Source organism: Panthera pardus, unplaced genomic scaffold, assembly GCF_024362965.1.
Source record: "Panthera pardus isolate Hobbes unplaced genomic scaffold, ASM2436296v1 HiC_scaffold_6, whole genome shotgun sequence".
Lineage (NCBI taxonomy): Eukaryota > Metazoa > Chordata > Mammalia > Carnivora > Felidae > Panthera > Panthera pardus.
Window position 1 is genome coordinate 100,644,559 of NW_026526991.1, and position 18,931 is coordinate 100,663,489.

An 18,931-nucleotide genomic window follows, 5' to 3' on the forward strand; every position below is an offset into this window, starting at 1 on the left:
GACGCACGTCGGCCTCCCTTTGGGCCACAGATGATGACAGCCAGGTGCTGGTGAGTGCAGGGATTGCACTATGAGAGGGAATAAAGACCCAGGGCAGTAGTAGCTCCCCGGACAAAGGGGAGGAGGTGGTGTAATAGGAACAGTGAGATTAGGTTATACGCCACCTGCCCGGAGTGAGCGGCATCCAAACTCACGGATTCACATCCTGCTCTGCTGGTCATGGCGCTGCGTCGCTTTTCGTGTGTGGGTTTCCTCCTCTGCAAGTGGCGGTGATTAAGGCTGCTCTGTCAGGGTCCATGTGGTTTCGGGTTCTGTTCTGTAGTGGTTGGGAGGTATGATGATGATAGAAGTCTTTACCCATTAAGGAGGAACGCCAGTTCTTATGTCAGTTTACTTAAAAAGCATGTCTTTAAAGGTTCTCAGGTGAAAAGGATGGCTTCCTAACGTACAACTGGATATCTAAAATACCTAGTTAGAGCAGGGTCTCCTTGACAGAATTCCTTATGAATTCTGTGTCATGTGTAAGGACGTGTGATGTGTAAGGAGAATAAAGAACATTAACAGGATGGCCAGTGTATTGTCAAAGCTTGACGTCTAGCTTGATTTGTCAATGCTAGACGTATAATTCAGTTACACGCTAATATCTATTCGGCTTGGGTATGTAGATGACGTCTAATAACGGTTCATTACCAGATCACTTCATTTCCAGGCGGATGAGCTGTGAAGCTCACCGGCGAAGTGTTTGAAACCAAAATGCGGTTTGCTGCTGGGATTGACACCTAGGTTTTGTTAACTTCTAGAATGTGGTACACTCAGGTGTTGCCCCCACAGCTCCACAGAAACCCCTCTTGTCAAGGTCATGCGTGACCTTACAGTCACCGAGTCCGGAGGTCACTGCTCCATTCTTATCTGACCTGACCCATCAGCAGTGTTTGGCACAGCTGGTCATTTTCTTCGTTTTGAAACCAGTTGTCCCTTGGTTTCCAGGACACCACACACGTCTAGCACATTCCCGGCTGCTCTGCCGTCTCCTGTGCTGTTCATCATCTCCTTGCTCTCTGACCATTGCTGCACTGGGGCCCTGATGTCACGCCTCTTCCTTACCTACTTCCTCTTCCTTGGTGGTTAGATCCTTAGTTTAATGACCTTATAAGTCATCTCTGGCCTGACACCTCCCAAATGTACATCTTCTTTGTAAAGGAGATGGACTCTCCTTTGAACTCCAGAAGCTTACGTCCAGCTGCTTACTCAGTAGCCCCATGTGGATGCCAGAAGGGCATCTTGGATTAGCACGTCCCAAACGGAACTGGTTCTGCCTTGCTGACTGGTTCTTCCCACAGTCTCCCCACCATAGCGCATGGAGTCACCATTCACTCAGCAGCTCAGGCCAGGTTCTCCATCTCTCATTCCACATCCAATCTAACAGTAAATCTTACTCTACATTTAAAATATAAAGTGGAATCAACCACTTCTCATTACTTCCCCCACTGCCTCTGTGGCAAAGGCCACCATGATCTCTTCTGGACCGCTGTGGTAGACCCCCTACTCCTATGCCAGCTCTTAGTCTCTTCTCCACACAGCAGCCGGAGTGGGAGGTCTGTAGTCAAGGCAGGCTGTTTCTCCCTACTCCGGCAAATCTCCCCTCCTGGCTTCCTTCAAAGTCCAAAGGTTTGGGCATGGCCTACAAGCCCATGAGTGATCTGCCACCTCAGTACTTTCTGACATTATCTCTCATTTTTTGCCTCACAGTCACACTGCCCTGGAAGTGCAAACAGGCTTCCCTGTTTTCCCTAGGATATAACGCATGCACTGTCCTCAGGGCCTTTGCACAGGAGAGCACTTTTCTGCCTGGCATATTCCCTCACTTCCTCAGCTCAGAGGTCACTTCAGAGAGGCCTTCCCTTGCCATCTATCTAAAATAGCATCCTACTCCACTCCACTGCCCTTTGTATCCTATTCCTTTGCCTCAATTTGCTTTTCCTAAAGCCATTTATAAATCTATTTTTTTAAAGTTTACTTATTTATTTTGAGAGAGAGAGAGAGTGAGAGAGTGAGCATGTGTGCAAGCAGGGGAGGCGAGGAGAGGCAGAGAGAGAAAGAGAGAGGGAGAGAGAGAATCCCAAGCAGGCTCTGTGCTGTCAGCACAGAGCCCGACACAGGGCTCGAACTCACACATCATGAGATCATGACCCAAGCTGAAACCAAGAGTCAGATGCTTAACCAACTGAGCCACCCAGGTGCCCCAAGCATTTATAAATCTTACATGTTGGTGTGTTTCTGTTTGTTTCCACACATCAGGGTGTAAGCTCCATGACAACAGTGATTTTGTTTGGTTTATAGCTATATCCAGCATCTGGCACGTAGTGGATGTTCAATAAATACGTTAAATGAGTGAATGAAAGCAAGCCAGGACTCATTTTCCTGGATGAAGCAAAGCAAGGGAATAAAGAAGGTGGGGTTATGATTGTCAAGCACTGCCCCAGAGTGTGATAAAGGTCACCTCTATAGCCAAAGAGGAAGTCAGCCTCTGTAGCCTCCTGCCTTTGGATATCTTTCTGGTGGATCTCGTGAGAATTTTCCTAGAAGCTGAATTTTGGGGATTCAATTTTGATTTGCTAGGGTGGTTTGGGGCGCTAAAATTTTGACTTGCTAGGGTGGACAAACAGGTGAACAGTTGTCCCCCTGCACCTCTTATCTGTTTCCCTGTTTTTCTTGTTTAGCTGCTGTATCAAGAATGGGCACGCTACGGAGTGTTTTATAAATTTCAACCTATTGACCTCATCAGGTAAGATCTGGGGGGCACTCTTGGAAGGACCCTAGAGATGCAGATTCTGAGAGGCACCTGTCAACCCTCTTAACCCCTGGCAGTCTGTTGGCCAAGGAGAGGGATCTGTTTTTCTAGGCTATGATTGTCCTGCTCTATGTCTGATGCATGAGGAAGCAGCTCAGGGCAGGGAGGGGAATGGGGTCTGTGTGGGGCAGCAGTTAATGTTCATTGATATACCATGACTTCTGTCTCTCAGCATATAGTCTCTCTTTCCCTGCCTGTGTGTGTGTGTGTGTGTGTGTGTGTGTATGCAGCTATCACTCTTACTATTGTCCTTCAGATTCATCCTGGAGGATAGGGTGAAGCAGATCTTGGGTTATGCCCAAGTGGCCATGGTGTTGACCAAGAGAAGGGAAGACCTGACTAATCACGTGAGGAATAAACTGGCTCTTCTGACAGGGAATGTCAGCTCTTTATGGCTTCTTCACATTAGAAGGGAGAAGAGACTGGAATCCCTCCCTTCAATGCTGCCCCTCAAATGATGTCTTGGTACCTTGAGAGTTTCCCTAGCTTCTACAGAACATTAGTGAAAGTCCTTTGAGAGAACGTACTAGAATGCTGTGGGTCTGACTAGCCTCAAGTGGGTTGAGGACTCTGGAGTCTCAGTGGGCTGTCTGAGCCCAGCTTCATTCCCAGCTGGAATGTTGGGAGGCAGCACTGTGAAGCGGGAAAGCACTGAGCTGAGAGTGGAGGCCGGGCCTGCCATTGTGGGCTGTGGCTTCTTTGGGCAAGCCACGTTCCCTCCATGGTCATCGGGATCCTGGTTATCGTAAACTGAAAAAAAAAAAAAAAAAAAAAGAATAATAAATTGGGAGGCTGAACTGAGGGATCTGTGAGGAGATTTGGTAGCACAGGCCCATTTGGAAAAGATGGGAACTTTTGGCCTCATGACTGCCATAATGGACTCACTGCCACACGGTCACTTGTGGCTCTTCTAATGAGCTAATTAATCAGCCAGTAAACACAGAGAGTGTTCCTGGCTAATTGCCCTGGGCTGGGATTGTGAGGGGGGCAGCAGCCAGAAGGATTGTGTCCAGAGGGAGGGATTCCAGCTTCTTCTTGGAAGAAGAAAGCAGCCTGGGGGCCGCAGCTTGGGTAGGTTCACCTCCCACACAGAGATGTGACGGCCCGCCCAGGGAACTGGGAGCTTGCTTGGATGTCTCTTGACAGCAGGTGTTTGTTCCAGCTGAAGACTGTTAACTGAAGCGCTGGGGTCGCAGAGCAGGGCCATGGGGTGCCTGTGACTGAGGCTTCCTCACCCCACACCTCCCATTCCCTGGCTGCCTTGTCTGAAGCACTGGCCACCTAGATTGTTCTCTGGGCCACACCAAGGCTGTTTCCTCCATGCTTGGTGGGCTTTGATCTTCCTCCTTGCATCCCAAGTGGCCACCCACTCTGTCGCCTGTTTTCTCCAGCTACATACTCGTTTTTACAAAATATGATGAAAAAATAAGAATTTTCCCTACCAGAGAGCCTTGTCTTTTCCCCCAGAGACTTCAGGTGACTGGCCGCCAGCTAAGTGGAAAAAGGCTCCAATGTGCACTCAGTTTTGGCCACCAAAGCGGCCTCACCTGCAGGAGAAGAATTACCTTTGGAGCAAAGCCTTGCTCTGGGGCCTGGCGGTTCCTGAGGACACAGAGCTCAGATCTGTCTAGACGGGGCATGGTGTGCTGTGGAGCTGGAGGCTGTCCACTGCTCCTCATACATCAGATGGCTCAGGGAGCTCCCACAGCTCCTGGGTGAGGCCAGTGGCTTGGCTGGTTTGGCTGGGAGGGAGGAAGGCTGGAGCCTCAGGCATCCCTCTGAGGCTGGCTGTGGGGGAAGGGAAGGGGGTCACTGGGTGGTGTATGGGGGTTGTGGGGGGGGGCTGCTGTCCACCCAGTGGTATAAGAAACTCTCCAATTTCAAGGAGCTGCTGGAAGGAGAAATTGACAGTAGTGGGAGAGAGGGAAGGGCCAGGGGCATTAGGGGCGAACAGAGTAATAGGCAGGGAAGCAGAGACAGGTAAGCAAGACCAGGGTGTGAGAGGGGTCATGGAGAGAAAAGAGGGTGCAAGGTGTGGGAAACAGCTATCCACACCCAGCAGGCACCACCCTGGACTCCTGTTACATTGCCTTGCAAATGGCCCAGCTCACCTTGCCCGATTCAAAACCACCTCCTTTTTCCTCTTTATCGGCGGCCCTCTTTCTCACCTGCCACTTCCCTGCTCTGACACCAGGTCCTGTGGGTGCTTCTTCAGGGCCATCTCTCTTCAGCAACTTCTCCATCTTTCCTGCCACCGCCTGTCAGGACCCACCCGGCCTGTGCATAGTCCAGCCCCTGGCCGGCCCCCACACTGTGTCAGTGTTGTTCCATTGCTGCTTACTAACGTGGACCACACCCTCTTTGGGCCTCATGTAGAAATTGTCTCCATGTGCTTGTGTTGAAAGGCTGGTGGAAGCAGGAAGTCCTCTATAAGTTGGAAATGACAATTCATACAGAGGCTTACGGGAGGCATTTCCCGCCTGTTTCCTTGGACACTCAGCTCCTTCTTTTCAGTACTGATCTTCTGTTCCTCCTGTGGATCGCCAGTGCTCCTCCTTCATGCCAACTATTTGGAATGTTCTAAAGCATCGACCAGTTGACAACTCGGTGGGGGTGGGAGATCTGTGTGCATTTGAAAGCCCCAGTACTATCTTTCCCCTTTCAAAGGCCTTCAAGCCTAAACTGAAAATTTGGGGTTTGAGGCCCCTTTCCCAGGTGTTAGAAGTTGACAGAGGGGAGGCAAGTTACCTTTCCCTGCACCCCTCACCCCTGCCTCCTGCTGCACCTTCATTCGTGCCCAGCAGGCTGCACTGTGAGACTGCTAATGGGTCTCTCCCAGTCCAACAGGGCTCTCCACCCCTGGATCCTGTCTTTGCTCTGGAAAGCTTGGGTGGGGCCTGCAGGCCTGAGCTGTATGTGTGTATGTGTGTGTGTGAGAGAGAGAGAGAGCATTGCCTGGAAGGTTCCCCAGGGAGGTATCCAGCAGGGATACCACTCTCAGTAGCTCTCTCTAAGAACTTGCAGCCAGCAGCACTTGTGCCCTGGTAGAAACACAGCTTGTGACCAAGACAATGGATGAAATGATGCCTTAGCTGGAAGGAAATGATTCTTCTGGTCCCTTAGGAGCCATAAGAGGGTCCTCACAGCCAGAAAAGTAGATTTTTTTTTGTCTATACTGCTCTAGGTTAACTCCCCAACATCCCAGGAGGGAAACAGCCTTTATTTTCCGGGGAACCTGGAGGCCTGGGGCCTTTTGATTTTGTGCAGGTGTGATCCACTATTAGGGCCATGACCTGTCTTTTCACTAAAATTAATGTCTGCTCACAGGCTGATTTTCTTAGCTGGAAGGTTTTGGTATGGATCAGACAAAGCAGTAGGCTTTAAGCTGAGTTTGACTTAGCTTCTAACTATGTTGAAGTTGGTATACAAAAATTTTATTTTAAGCCCATGCCGCTGCTTGCCCATGACTTTGTGAGGAAGAGAGGGGTCCAGAAGTCTCCCAGGCTTAGCATGACTGCAGTCCATTGACTTTGGGGAATTCATCAAGAGGATAATGCATGGACGGCCTCGGGTTTGCCACACCGAATCAGGATTACAGTCTGGAGAGGAGTGATTGACTCTTACTCATTACTTAAAAATTTTTTAAAATCTTTATTTATTTTGAGAGAGAGATGGAGTGTGAGCAGGGGAGCTGCTGAGGGGAGGGAGACACAGAATCAGAAGCAGGCTCCAGGCCCTGAGCTGTCAGCACAGAGTCCGACGCGGGATTTGAACTTACGAACCGTGAGATCATGACCTGAGCCGAAGTTGGACGCCTAACCGACTGAGCCACCCAGGCACCCAGACTCTTACTCATTACTTCATGCCCACTTCATGAGTGAGGCTTCCTAGAAATCAGGCCTTGGGCATGGAACCCGTCCATGTGGCAGCTCTGGAGTTCTCTTCAAAACGTCCTGGCCTAAAGTCTTGAGACACGAACACTTCCACAATGACTTGAGAGTGATTTCTATGGGGTCACACCATCTCCGCAGCCTTTGGGGCTCATCTGTGAATAGCAAGAGCAGCCCTGTGCCCCCACCTTGCTGCACATCTCTGCCATCTTAGAATCCAGCCCTCTCCAGCCCTGCCCATGGGGAGCCTCTCTGGAGCCCTGGCATCACAGGAATTGCCTTTCCCTCCTCCTCTGCAAGGCGGAGGTCCTTGTCCTTGCCAGAGTTCTCCAGGACAGCCACTAGATGGCTGTGTGATTTGATCTGTCCCTCTCGGTCTTGGGGCCCTACTTCTACCCCCCTGAAATGTGACCCATCCAAATCCCTCCAGAAGGAAGACAGAGGAAGCCACATTCTTTCTTAGGAGGCTTCTCAGCAGGCCAGGCTCAGGAAGGACCGGCCGCAGCTGGTTTGGGGGAGGGACTGGAGAGGAAAAAATGTTGATCAACTCGTGATTAATTATTTCCTGAGCACTGCTGCCTCCTCCTTGATCCTTCTCTGGGATTTATAAAGGCAGTTCAGTCCAACGCAGTAAGCATTTACTGATGCTTACAGTGAGCAAGTCTCTGTGCTAGGAGGCATGGGGAGGTGCAAGATGAATAAGGTGGGGTTTGTGCCCTAAAGATCTAGCAATTATGTAGGGAGGTAGATGTGTGCAAGGCAGGATGAAGTGAGGGCTTAAAAGGATTATAACTTAAGTACAAACATAATACTGCAGGACAGCAGATGAAGAGTAATTGCTACTAGCAGAATAAGGGAAGGCTTCCTGGAAGAGGTGGCACTTGAATTAGAAATGTTACTTTCTGAAGGACTGAGGTTAAAGGACATGAATGTGTATTCATGGCCAGCCTGGGCTGCCCTTTGTATGGATTTACTGTTTAGCCTGATACTGATGGCTGGAAATCCCACTGACTCAAAGCTAGATCCCTCATGGCTGTTGAGTGAGAGCCGTTAGATCAAAAAGTTGACTTACAGGTCTCACCTGTATAGACTCTGTGCCGGTCCAGCCCGTGTCCCTGGCTCTGCCCTGTGAATTAGCAGAGAATTGGAAGGAGGTGAGGCTAGATCCAAGGGAGGGGAGACCAAGGAGAGACGAAGTGCAAGGCTAACACCTTGGTATTTGCATGGGTCCCAGCATTTGAAGTATTGGATTTGGCGGGGCAACCTTTTGCAGACTGGAAAGAAGTAGTATCTTGTGGGCCTGAAGAATATTTTTCCTTTACCTCCCGGGTTGGGGGAACAGAGTAGACACAGAGCAGCAGGCAGTAGCTGGTTGGGGCAAGGCAGAAACAAGGATTGTAATGTTCTGTGCTGTTATATTCTGGCCCATTGTACAGGTCAGGAAGTAAGCCAGGCTGTTTATTAAATGTAGCTGGGACAGGGTTCTTGCTTCCCCCACTGAGAGCCACTGTCCTTCAGGTGCAAACCCCCCCCCCCCCCCCCCGAGGGAGAGCAGTAGGTCTGTGGTCAACCTGTGGACAAGGAGTTGGAATTCAGTGCTCTCCACTCCAGTCCAAGGCTGTGCCTGGAGGCAAGCTTGGTCTTACGAGGGTGGCCTCCCAAACCTCAGAACAGCCTTCCATGGATGGTGGCTCCTGTTTCAGATCAAACTTCTAATCTTTCTGCCTACAGTATCAGCCATATGGTACAGATGGTGGATCCCAAGTACCAGGAGGCCACACACACACACACACACACACATGCATGCACGCACACTCCCCATGGCCACCCAGAATTCCATGGGCAGAACCGGGGAAAGAACAGGTTGTCTGGCTCACGGCTTATTGCCTCCTTGACTCTCTTATGTCCAATTTCCCAGGGAAGAAGAGAGGCTGCTGTTATTCTAAAAATACATGGCAAGCTATATTTTCCATTTTCCCCTTGGGCCCTTGTGAGCAGTAGACTCTTAGCTACCCAGAACCTCTGGGACCAAACCATGCTGGCAGAGGAGGAATGCACTTAGGGGCCGCCACCCCAGTGCCTAGGCCTGGAATGAAAGGATGGAGACTTGCTCTCACAGCATATTCCAGCAAATGCCCAGCCTCTGCTTGATTTCTCTTGTAGTAGAAAGCATCTTGCCTCAGGGGTCACTTGTTTTCTCTGCTGGACATTTCTAGTCACTAGGAGATCATGGAGCCGGAGCAGGAACTTTGCCTATTTCCCTCCTTCGGATTCTAGTTCAGCTCCCTGGACTTTTTTTTCTTCTACATAAAATGCTCCTGGGCCTTTCTGCATGTCCTTGTGTGACACGGGCTCTTCAACAGCCTCATCATCATGATGCTTCTCTTCGGGACTCACTGGCCTTGGGGTACTCAGAGCAGGGTCCTTCTGCACACATTAGCTAGTGTAGTTGAACCAACACATATTTTGCACTGACCATATGTCAGACATTGGTGCTGGATGTATGGAGATGAGTTAAGCATGGCCCCATTCTGAGGGAGCTTAAGTTCAAAGTCAAATCTCTAAGCTTGTAGATGACCACTAGGCTTTTCTGGGAAATGAAGGGACAAACTGATGGAGAAATTTACAAAAAGTAACTGTGAGGCTGTGAAAACTAGCATATGGAAAAGATCATGAGGGGAAATTGACCCCCAAACTAGTCATCTGCAATGATGGGCTTAGGGGTATCAGCCATGCCTCAGGCAAAGATTGTTGGGAGGTGACCATAACTCTTTCTAGACATATCCATGTGATATGTCACAGTACCCACAGACCCTGGAAATCCTCAGGAAACATTTTAGGATCACATAACTTACCAAATCATGGCAAAGCCTCACATGTGTCTAACTGAGGTCATTGTGTCTAAAGAAAAAACTCAGCCGGGCTGGAAATATTTCAGGGAAGGGAAAGTAATGTGATCAAAGATTTGGAGAGGACTCATATGAAGACAGACTTAAACAAATAAGAGCTCCCTATCCAGGAAGGAAATGGAGAAGGAGTAAGGCCGCCACTTACTAAGTTAAAAGATGGATAGAGTGTGCATGTGTTTAAGTCCTGAGGCGCTTGCTTAGGGACATTCTCTTAGGTGAGGAGCAGTGGGTTAAGAATGAAAAGAACTCAATTTTAGCTTCAGCTTTGTTTCCAGTTGATGTAATGTCTGGACAAGCTGTCTCCCAAACCTCAGTTTCCTCAGCTATGAAATAGGGACCATAACACCTGTCCTACCTGGCCAGTGATATTAGTTTGAGGACTGTGATAAAGTATTGCACAAATACTGCGGTGATGGACATAGGTTTGGTTAAGCGAAGCTATTATTTATCTGCTCCCTAGAGGAAAACGATAGTATTCCCTAGGCTAGCAGAACTTTACATAGCCCTTCAGCTCAAGAGTTTTGACAAATATTGCATAATCATAGGACTATGCTTTCTCATTATAAATCAGTGCATTGCAACCGTGCACTTTGTGTGTGTGAGCTCTGTGCCTCCCAGTGACCCTGCAACATGAGTATTCTTACCTCCATTTTATAGATGGGAATACTGAGCTCAGTAAGATAAGGACCTTTCCCAAGGCACAGAGCTGGCAGCCCATCTGGGATTCACACCCAGACCTGTTTGATTACAGAAACTATATTTTTTCCCTTGTAGCATGTGGCTGAAGGTGACACACGGCTCCATCCAACTGGACGTCAGGCAAGCTGGGTTTCCAGCTATCTGGTATTAATCTCTGAGGGAAAACTAGTGTGGGCTCCTGGTGAGTGGAGCTCACTGGCTATAGTCAACCTCTGCTTTACAGTGGTGACATGGTTATGAACAGTCCCCTGGGCATGGCAGGGGTGATGGGCCACTCTTGGCTTGTTGAGCTGGAGAGAATCATTTGTGCCTCTGTTAAGCAACCCCAGAACGCCATGCTTTTGATTTCTCAATCAAAAGCAGTCTTTTTTTGCAGTCTTTTTGCAGTCTTTTTGTTCTGACTTCTTCCATGTTGTCAGGTTGTTAGTTGTCACTTCTTGGTCTTGTCAATCGAGTAGCTCCTGCCCAACTCCAATGTGCTGCTGTGTCTTATTTGCAGGTTTCGCAACCAGACACCCCAGCAGGTTCGCACTGTGTACCAGGTGAGACTCTTCCACAGTCTGTCCCAGAGTCTGGCTCCTGGCTCCTGTTAGGTGTGGGATTTTGTGGAAGGTCTGCCTTTGTCATGGGAATGTCTTCTTTTTGTTCCCCAGTGAGAGTGAAATGGTGTTTCTGAAGCTCAGGGGGCCTCAGAGATGGGACCAGAATAAGTGTGATGTCATCAGGTCACAAGAAACCCAGATGATCAAAGATTATTCTCAAAATAGAACTCTGTTAACAACACGGTCTTTGCATCATGGGTCTACTGGATGAAGAACTTTGCCCTGGGTGTGGCATCACAACTAAAAGAAATGGGGGAGCAGGAAGCTTGAAGTGTTATGTTGGGACACAAGGTGCTCATAATGGAACGCTGCTGATAGAGGTCACAGAGCTGTAAGTAGTGCCCAGCAGGTAGCTGACACACCAGATATATGTTGATGTGCAAGGAACAGGTGGTAGAAGGTTTAGAAGGGGTAGTGCCTGGATTTAGTGTGGTTTGTGAGGGAAACATGTAACTTACGGAGCAGGTGAGTTTAGAGTAGAAAGCAGAGGTATGAAGGAGAGAAGAAATATGGTCGGGAGCTTTACAGGACTCTGATAAAGGCATTTGTGGTCAGGAGAGACCCAAGAATGGCCAAGGCTGAGGAAGCGCTGAGAAGAAAGCACAGTGCTACGGGCAGTGGTTGGAGGAGACGTTTGAGAGAGTGCGGCAAGAGAGCCTAGACAAAGGAGTCACGACAGTGGAAAACCAAAGGGGATGCTGTCAGATGGCTTCTCTGGAATGTAGGCAGGTGGCAAAACAGGGCTCACGAGGGTTTCAGGACTCGTGCACTCCTAGCTGTGAAGTGGTAGCAGGCAGTTTCTCACCCACTCTCTTGGGAAACTTTGGGCAAGTCACCCAGCCCCTTTGGACCGGGTGCAGTCTCTCTCCCTGATGGAGAGAGGGGGATCTCTTCTCTTCTGCAAAACCTCTAGGCTGACCGTGGCAGGTGCAAGCCTGTCTGCGGAAGTCGGGGACCTCAGGTAGATCTGAGGCACTGCTCTTGCCCTAGCAAGAGGGAAGGGACTAGCATGTGGATAAGTTACCATGGACACGGCCCAACTGTTTGATCCCGTGAGCCACTGTCTCACCACGTGTCTCTGGAACCCTTGAGCTCCCTGTTCCTGCTAATGATATTCCCTTGAGTGATGTTCTCCACCCACACCACATGGGTATGTAACCAACATAAACAGAAAACGTCTTAACACATTGAATAACATTGGCGGAACACACGTTACAACAACAACCACAAGATAGCTAAATTTAATTAGCCTGGCACGCCCAGGCTTTTCGCAGAGGGACATGCCTCTGTTTTAGAAACGGAAAACCACAGCATTTTGTGGGTCTGGAAGTCACAGACATAAGCAAGAAACAAAATAAAGCAAAACAAAAAGCTTCAAGATCCCTGCCTGGGAGGTTGCTGTCCTCCAGTACTTTTGAGATTATCTAAGGTATTCAAAGATATGAGTGGTTGGCTGACCGCCAAGGATTGCTGTCTGCCTCTGGCAGAATGGTTGATGCAAACTTTGAAAGATGTGGCACCTAGCTTGGGTCACCCAGCCCATTGAAGGGACTCAGGAAAACTCATCTTGAGGGCTTAGGCCTCAGGGTTGTTGGCTTCACCGCGTCAGTTTCTCTCGTAGAATCCATACTCAACTGAACACAAGAGTGACAGAGAGAGGATTAAAGGACTGGGATTTTCAACTTTTTATGTGGGCATTTTTGTCCAGATGAGGGTAAAGACAATGGCTGATTTCCAGCTCTTATCAATAACAAAATGGCAGTATTGCCTTCGGTTGATATTCTGCCCAATCCTCAACCTTTGGTCAGGAAGGCAAGCTGCTCAGTGGAGAGAAGAACCATCCTAAGGGTGTCTCTTTGCCCCACTCATGGACACTCAGCCTCCTGGAAGCCCCACCTGATGCACCTGATAGAGATTCCTCTTACCTGTGGAGCTTCATTCCCCTTCACTTCATTCATCCTCCATGCTTACTCCATGATCTGTTTCCCCTCTTTGTCAAATCCTGTGAGATCGTATCTCTCTTTGGAATACTAGCCCTTCTCTGAAGGCTTAACACCATCCAGTCAAATCCTGTGAGATCATATCTCCTTTTGAATATATTAGCCCTTCTCTGAGTGTTTAACATCTAACTATGCAGTTGGGAAGAAGACTCCATGTTTTTGGGGAAGAGATTTAAGAAATCCTGTAATTCAGTTCAGTTTTATCCAGTGGGTTCATTGAGCGCCTTCCCTGAGCCAGGCACTGTTTTAGGCACTGGAGTTAAAAATGGCAAAAAGATAGGTAGCTATGGGCTGACTTTGGGTGATTACATTATTTATCATCTACCTGGAACACTTTTAAGAGTAAAGGTGAGCACTATTAATAATTATGCTGAGTGTACTAGTCAACTATTGTCATGGTAATGCTGCATAACAAAGTATCCCAAGGTCAGTAGCTTACGACAGCAGTCACTTATTTGTCTTGCTCACAGCGGTCACTTATTTGTCTTGCTTGTATATCTGTTGGTTGAGTGGAAAAGCTCTGCTTCAGGCTGCGGGTTGTCTGGGCTTGGCTCCAGACCTCAGACTGTTCAGGTCTTCATAGTTGTGTACATTCTCCTTAGATCAGAAGCTACCTGGGGCATGTTCTTCTCGTGGTGAATCACAAGAGCACAAGCAAAGGAATGGAAACACATAGCACCTCTTAAGGTATCACCAACATCACATTTGCTACTGTTCCATTGGCCAAAGAACTCACATAGCCAAGCACAAATCTATGTTGCTGGGAAGTTAATATTGGCTGAAAACCAATTTGACCTACCACACTGAGACAGCAAGTGTAAACCAGGACTGTCCCGGGAATATCTAAACCTGTGGTCCACACTAGTCTGATCTCCTGGGGCTTGTGATCTAGTAGGGAACACAGATAATATATAGTTAATTTTAAATGTGGCATGGTTTACAGTGGAGGATCATGGAATGTGATGGGAATAAAGATGTAGGGTAATCTAGCCTAGGTGGAGAAGGACTCACTAAGGAAGTGACTTTGAACTAAGTTTTCTTAAAAATTTTTTAATGTTTATTTGTTTTTGAAAGAGAGAGACAAACAGAGCATGAGCAAGGATGGGGCAGAGACACACACACACAGAATCCAAAGCAAGCTCCAGGCTCTCAGCTATCAGCACAGAGCCCGATACAGGGCTCGAACTCATGAACTGTGAGCTCATGACCTGAGCCAAAGTCAAATGCTTAGCCAACTGAGCCACCCAGGTGCCCCCAACTAAGTTTTGATACATGAGTGAAAGCAAAGATAAGCCAGGCAAAGGTAAGCAGAGTAATGGCAATAGCTGATATTACATGGTCCTTCCTGTGTGTTAGGCACTGCTTAAGCTCTTTGCATTTGCTAACATACAACAGCCCTTTGAGATAGAATCACTATAGTCCTTTCGCAGATGAGAAGTTAAAACACAAAGAGATTGTGAAGTCACTCAGGGTCACACAGCTAGTAAGTAAGAGGTAAGATTTGAACTCCTGAGTCTGGCTTCAGAGCTAGTTCTCTTCACCACTGTGTATACTGCCCCACTGTTGGAAGAGAGTGCATTAGGTCTGCAGCGAGGGGAGTGATAGGGGACCAGGCTGGGGTGAAGCAGGACTCAGGTCCTAGAGGATCCTGTAGGCTGGTTGAGGATTTGGGGCTTTATCCTAAGGAAAAGAGTACGTCCTTGAAGAGTTTGGCTTATGTGGGTGCACTTGTGTGGACGACATTAACATGATCTGGCTGGCTTTTACTTTTAAAGGACCTGAAGTTCTTCCTTGTGGGGCACTAGAAAGAGATTGCACATTTTGTGCCAGACAAGATGGAGGGGTGGGGTTGGGAGGGTCTGGGGAGAAGAGCGGTTTCTGCTCCTGAGATGTCTTCTGTCCTTCCAAGAGGACATGACGGATGTTCTGGGTGGTATGACACTAAGCTTAGAGTCTCTTTTCTGTTTTCTCCCTTCTACATCCTAACTAACCCACAGATTTCACTAGGTTGTAATGGCCCTGTTCCCCAGTGGCAGATGTCTCAGTAGGCATGATGATGACCAGTACTAATAGCATTGACCCCTATACTCACTGTGCACCTGTGTCACCATGCCCTCTGTATGCGTGCTCTGCTTGGATCTTCACGGTAACCCTGTGAGATTGGCACAGTCACCAACCTCATTGTCAAGAAGAGGACACTGCAACACAGAGTAGATAAGTCACTTGCTCCAGATCTCAGATAGTACAACTCCAGAGCCCATTATCTTAACCACTTTGTGCCACTTTGAGAGAGGAAGGCTGTTGGTGAGATACAGGGGCTGCTTCCTAAAAGGAGCCTCCAGACGATGGTGGGGGATAGTGAACGGATGTGGTCAGATGTTTAGATGGTATGGTGAGGGGACTCTAGGACCTTTTAGAATAAAACAGATCTGGTTCCTTAAAGGGGGTATTGCCAAAGATCATGGAGACTTAGGAATTTTAGATTTGCGGGGGAGGTCCTTGAAAGCCTCACTTTATAAAAAGGGAACCAAAATCCTCTAACAGATTTAATGGGGCAGAGGGACATCATCCCTTTAATGATAAGGAATCATTAATCTTTGCTGCCGTAACCTGCTGATATTTAATACAGACAGTGGTGAGCTGGGAGGTAGAAGGGTGTGTGGAGTTAGAGGTGGTGGAAGATGTTCCAGGCAGGTTGACTTACCTGCTGCCTTCCTCACCTAACAATAGGGGGGTTGGGATGGGTGATCTGTAACATCCTCTCCAGGGCCAACTTTCTAGGCTCTCTAGATAGAATCTTAAGCCTGAAGCTGGTCTGGGGCAGGACCCCAGGTCTCACAATGAGGCAAGTTGATTGTGGCAAGGAAGGATTGGAGCCTGGGAGTCTGGACCCCCAGTTCTAGACTCAATCCATTGGACTCACCACCACCCAGAGTACCCCTGCTGCCATAACCCCTGGATTTCTCTCTTCGTCTTCCCTTTCCTGAACACCCCCATCTCTGTTTTCTTTTGCCTCTCCAGCTTTGATCACATCTGGAGCATTTTGTGGAGTTGATGAGTGTGTGTTTTCCTGTTGGGACACATGGTGTGTATCAGAAGCACTTAAGAAGCTTTGGATGAGTGGAAAAGTCTGCATGGCATCTCAGGGGCTGATGGCCTGGAGGGTCGATGGCAGCTGCATGGCAGGACACCTGGCATGAGGGCTGACTGACTTTGGGAAGGCTCAGAGGCCCGGCTTGGGGGCTGCTGCTCCAAATGGCTTTGAGTTGTTCCAGTGGTGTTGGTGAATGGGAATTATGTGCGTGTGTGTGTGCATGTGTGTGAGTGTGTAAGCAGACTGGACGGCCCTCTGCCTTGTTGCCATGGGATGCTGCCCTTCAGGGCTTTGCTCTCCATTGTAACAGGGGCTCTTATCTGCCTGCGTGCACATCCAATAACATAAACCAATGGTGTGTTTTCTATAGGTAGACGGTGGGTGATGAATGTGACATGGGGCAGAGAGGCAGAGCAGTAGTGTGTCTTTGAAAGGTGACAGTAATTTCCAGTGAGCCACCTGGTGGGACCACTGAGCAGTGGGGATAGATGAGATGCAAAGTAGACTTCCCTAGTGAATGAGCTGGGAACAGTCTGGTCCCCTGACCAGAACTCTCTTTGCTGTCTGTTGTCCCTTCCCTCAGTGTTGGCCTTTAGTCCTCAGAGTCTTGGACATGGGCAGAGGGGAGTTGGCATGTTTCTCCGTAGGTGAAGATACTTTCGTGGGTGGCGAGGAGGGGTGGGTGTGCCTGGCCAACTCTGTTTACTATTCATTTGGAGCCGGACTCCTGGCAAGGTGTTTTAGAGCCCATCATGGCTCTCTGGTGTCCTTTGCAACCCTTCCCAGGGCCTGAGTTAGTGATCTTCAGGCTTCGCGGCTGCGTGCATCTCCCTCTAACCTCTCTGGTTCCCCTGCACTTTCCCTTCTCCCTCCTCCAATAGCCATCACACTTTGTTCTTTCCTCTTCCATCTCCTTTCCTTACCAGTCTGTTGCAGCTACTCTGTATCTGTTCACCCCTAGTGACATCTTCCAGGTTTGGGGGTGACTGACCCCCATCTTGGCTTGCCAGAGATGATTTTGGAAAGTGATAGAAGGTATTTATAGGCTCAGGGTAGGGGTGGTGCCAGAGAATGCCACACAGGGTTCAGCCTAGAAGGTTGCTTATGCTCTTGCAACTCTAACAGAGAACAGTCCTGTCTAGCCATGGCTCAAATTAAATTGCAGATGCCCCTAACTCAGGGTTAGGAACGTAAACAACTAGTGGGTTGTAGACTTCAAGCAGTGAGCAAACTCGGCAGGAGAGAGGCCTGGAGAGGGCTGGCTGTGGATGGATTTTCCAACTGATGTTTTTCCAGAGGTTTCCTGACTTCTTAAATTCCAGGCACCAGAGCACCTCTCGGGCAGCACATCTGGGAGTGTGGCTCCTTCTTGTTTGTGAAGCAGTTGTGAGCAGAGGGAGCAGAGGTTTCTTCCATTTAACTGGGCCTGCTCAGGGAGAGGATTTAGACAGAGGGTGGAGAAAGGAGTGCATGGGCTGCAGAGTCCACACTGGGTTGTGTGACATTCTGACATAGTCCCAGGAGCCTGAGTCTGAGCTCAGGATACTGTGACAAGGGCTTAGTTTGCAGGCCTGGCCCTTCCTGTGAGGCAGGTAGGCCACCGCCCCCGTGATGTGACTTGCTTATCATTGATGCCCTCATCATTCAAAACACTCAGTGATTCAAGCACATATACTGTGGCAGGAACTGTACAGGCAGTAGTAATGAAAAATCCAGGCCTTTGAGGGGCTTATAGTCACCTTGGAGAAAAGATGAGCCAGCTAATATCTACAGATGTGTGATGACTGCTCAGACAGAATATGTGCAGCAGAATTAGGAGGTACAAAAAGGGGGTTCCTGAATCAGAGGAGGCCTGGAATATGCATGACTGAGCTATGAACAATGACATAAGTTGGGTAGAGAGGAGGGGGGTGGGCATGAATTAAGGCAAACAGTGGTGAAAAAACATAATCATTCAGGGGTCTGCAGGAGGCTGTGTTTCACAGGAATGAAAGGTATATGTGAGGTTGGGGAGGGATGTAAGGCAGGAAAGATAGGCAGGCATCAGATCATAAAGCCAGCGTGAAAACTCTCAATCAAGTGACGTGGAAGGATTTTGAATAGGAAGCTGGTAAGATCAGACTGAAGAACGTTATCTGAGGGATAAAATTTCCCCAACTACTTTTCCCAGAAGTGTGTCAGGGCCAGGGCAATGCCAAGCCTTGTGGAAATGGGACATAGATTGAGTCTCTGGTGGGAGAGAGGGTGCCAGGATGGGAGAAGGGGCAAAGTTTCTTGGAGAGGGAGACCTCATAGGAATAATTGGAAGCTTAGGAAAGACAGCTCAGTAGCCCAAGGCCATGCAGCTAATTCACAGCAGATCTGGGGCTGCTGAGTGGAAGCCAGACAGGAATTGTGACCCCACAGTTTTGCTCTACAGTGGCCCCAACCTCTCCATTTCCAGCATTACTTGTTACCTGTGCAAGTGAGCTGCGGGAGTGTTCATGGGAACGTTTATACAAAATCCGCACACGTATCGCAACTTTACCATCACCCTGGAGTTTTGCCAAGATACTTTCTAACAGCTGGTGTACTTGTTGGTGTTTCCTGTGCTTCTGATCTCTGTTCTCCTGGGGGTAGAGATTATGAAGGACAGAGGTAGCATTGATTGGCCAGCGTCAGTCAAGGGGTTGTGTTATGCCATCTAGTCACTAGGCTCTGGGTCCTTGAGAATGGGAGGCATACTTACCAGATTTTCCATTGGTACACATGTGGAAGAAGTAGTTGCCCTGAAAGATAACAGAGTCAAGATTCAAAGTTATGGTGTCACTGACCTTGAGCTGTCAGTCCTCCATGGAAGATGGTGCTCCATTCTGGGCATCCCATTTTAAGAGGTACATTGACACT

The 18,931-nt window shown here is 48.7% G+C and overlaps 1 protein-coding gene across 1 annotated transcript in view; it reads left to right on the forward strand.

Annotated features, from left to right (window-relative positions):
* The window catches only part of ANO2 (anoctamin 2), a 341,871-nt gene that overhangs the window by 128,009 nt on the left and 194,931 nt on the right, over nt 1-18,931 (forward strand). The window contains exon 10 of the mRNA XM_053894601.1: nt 2,721-2,785. Within this exon, the coding sequence (XP_053750576.1) occupies nt 2,721-2,785 (65 nt within the window). The remainder of the gene's footprint in view (nt 1-2,720; nt 2,786-18,931) is intronic.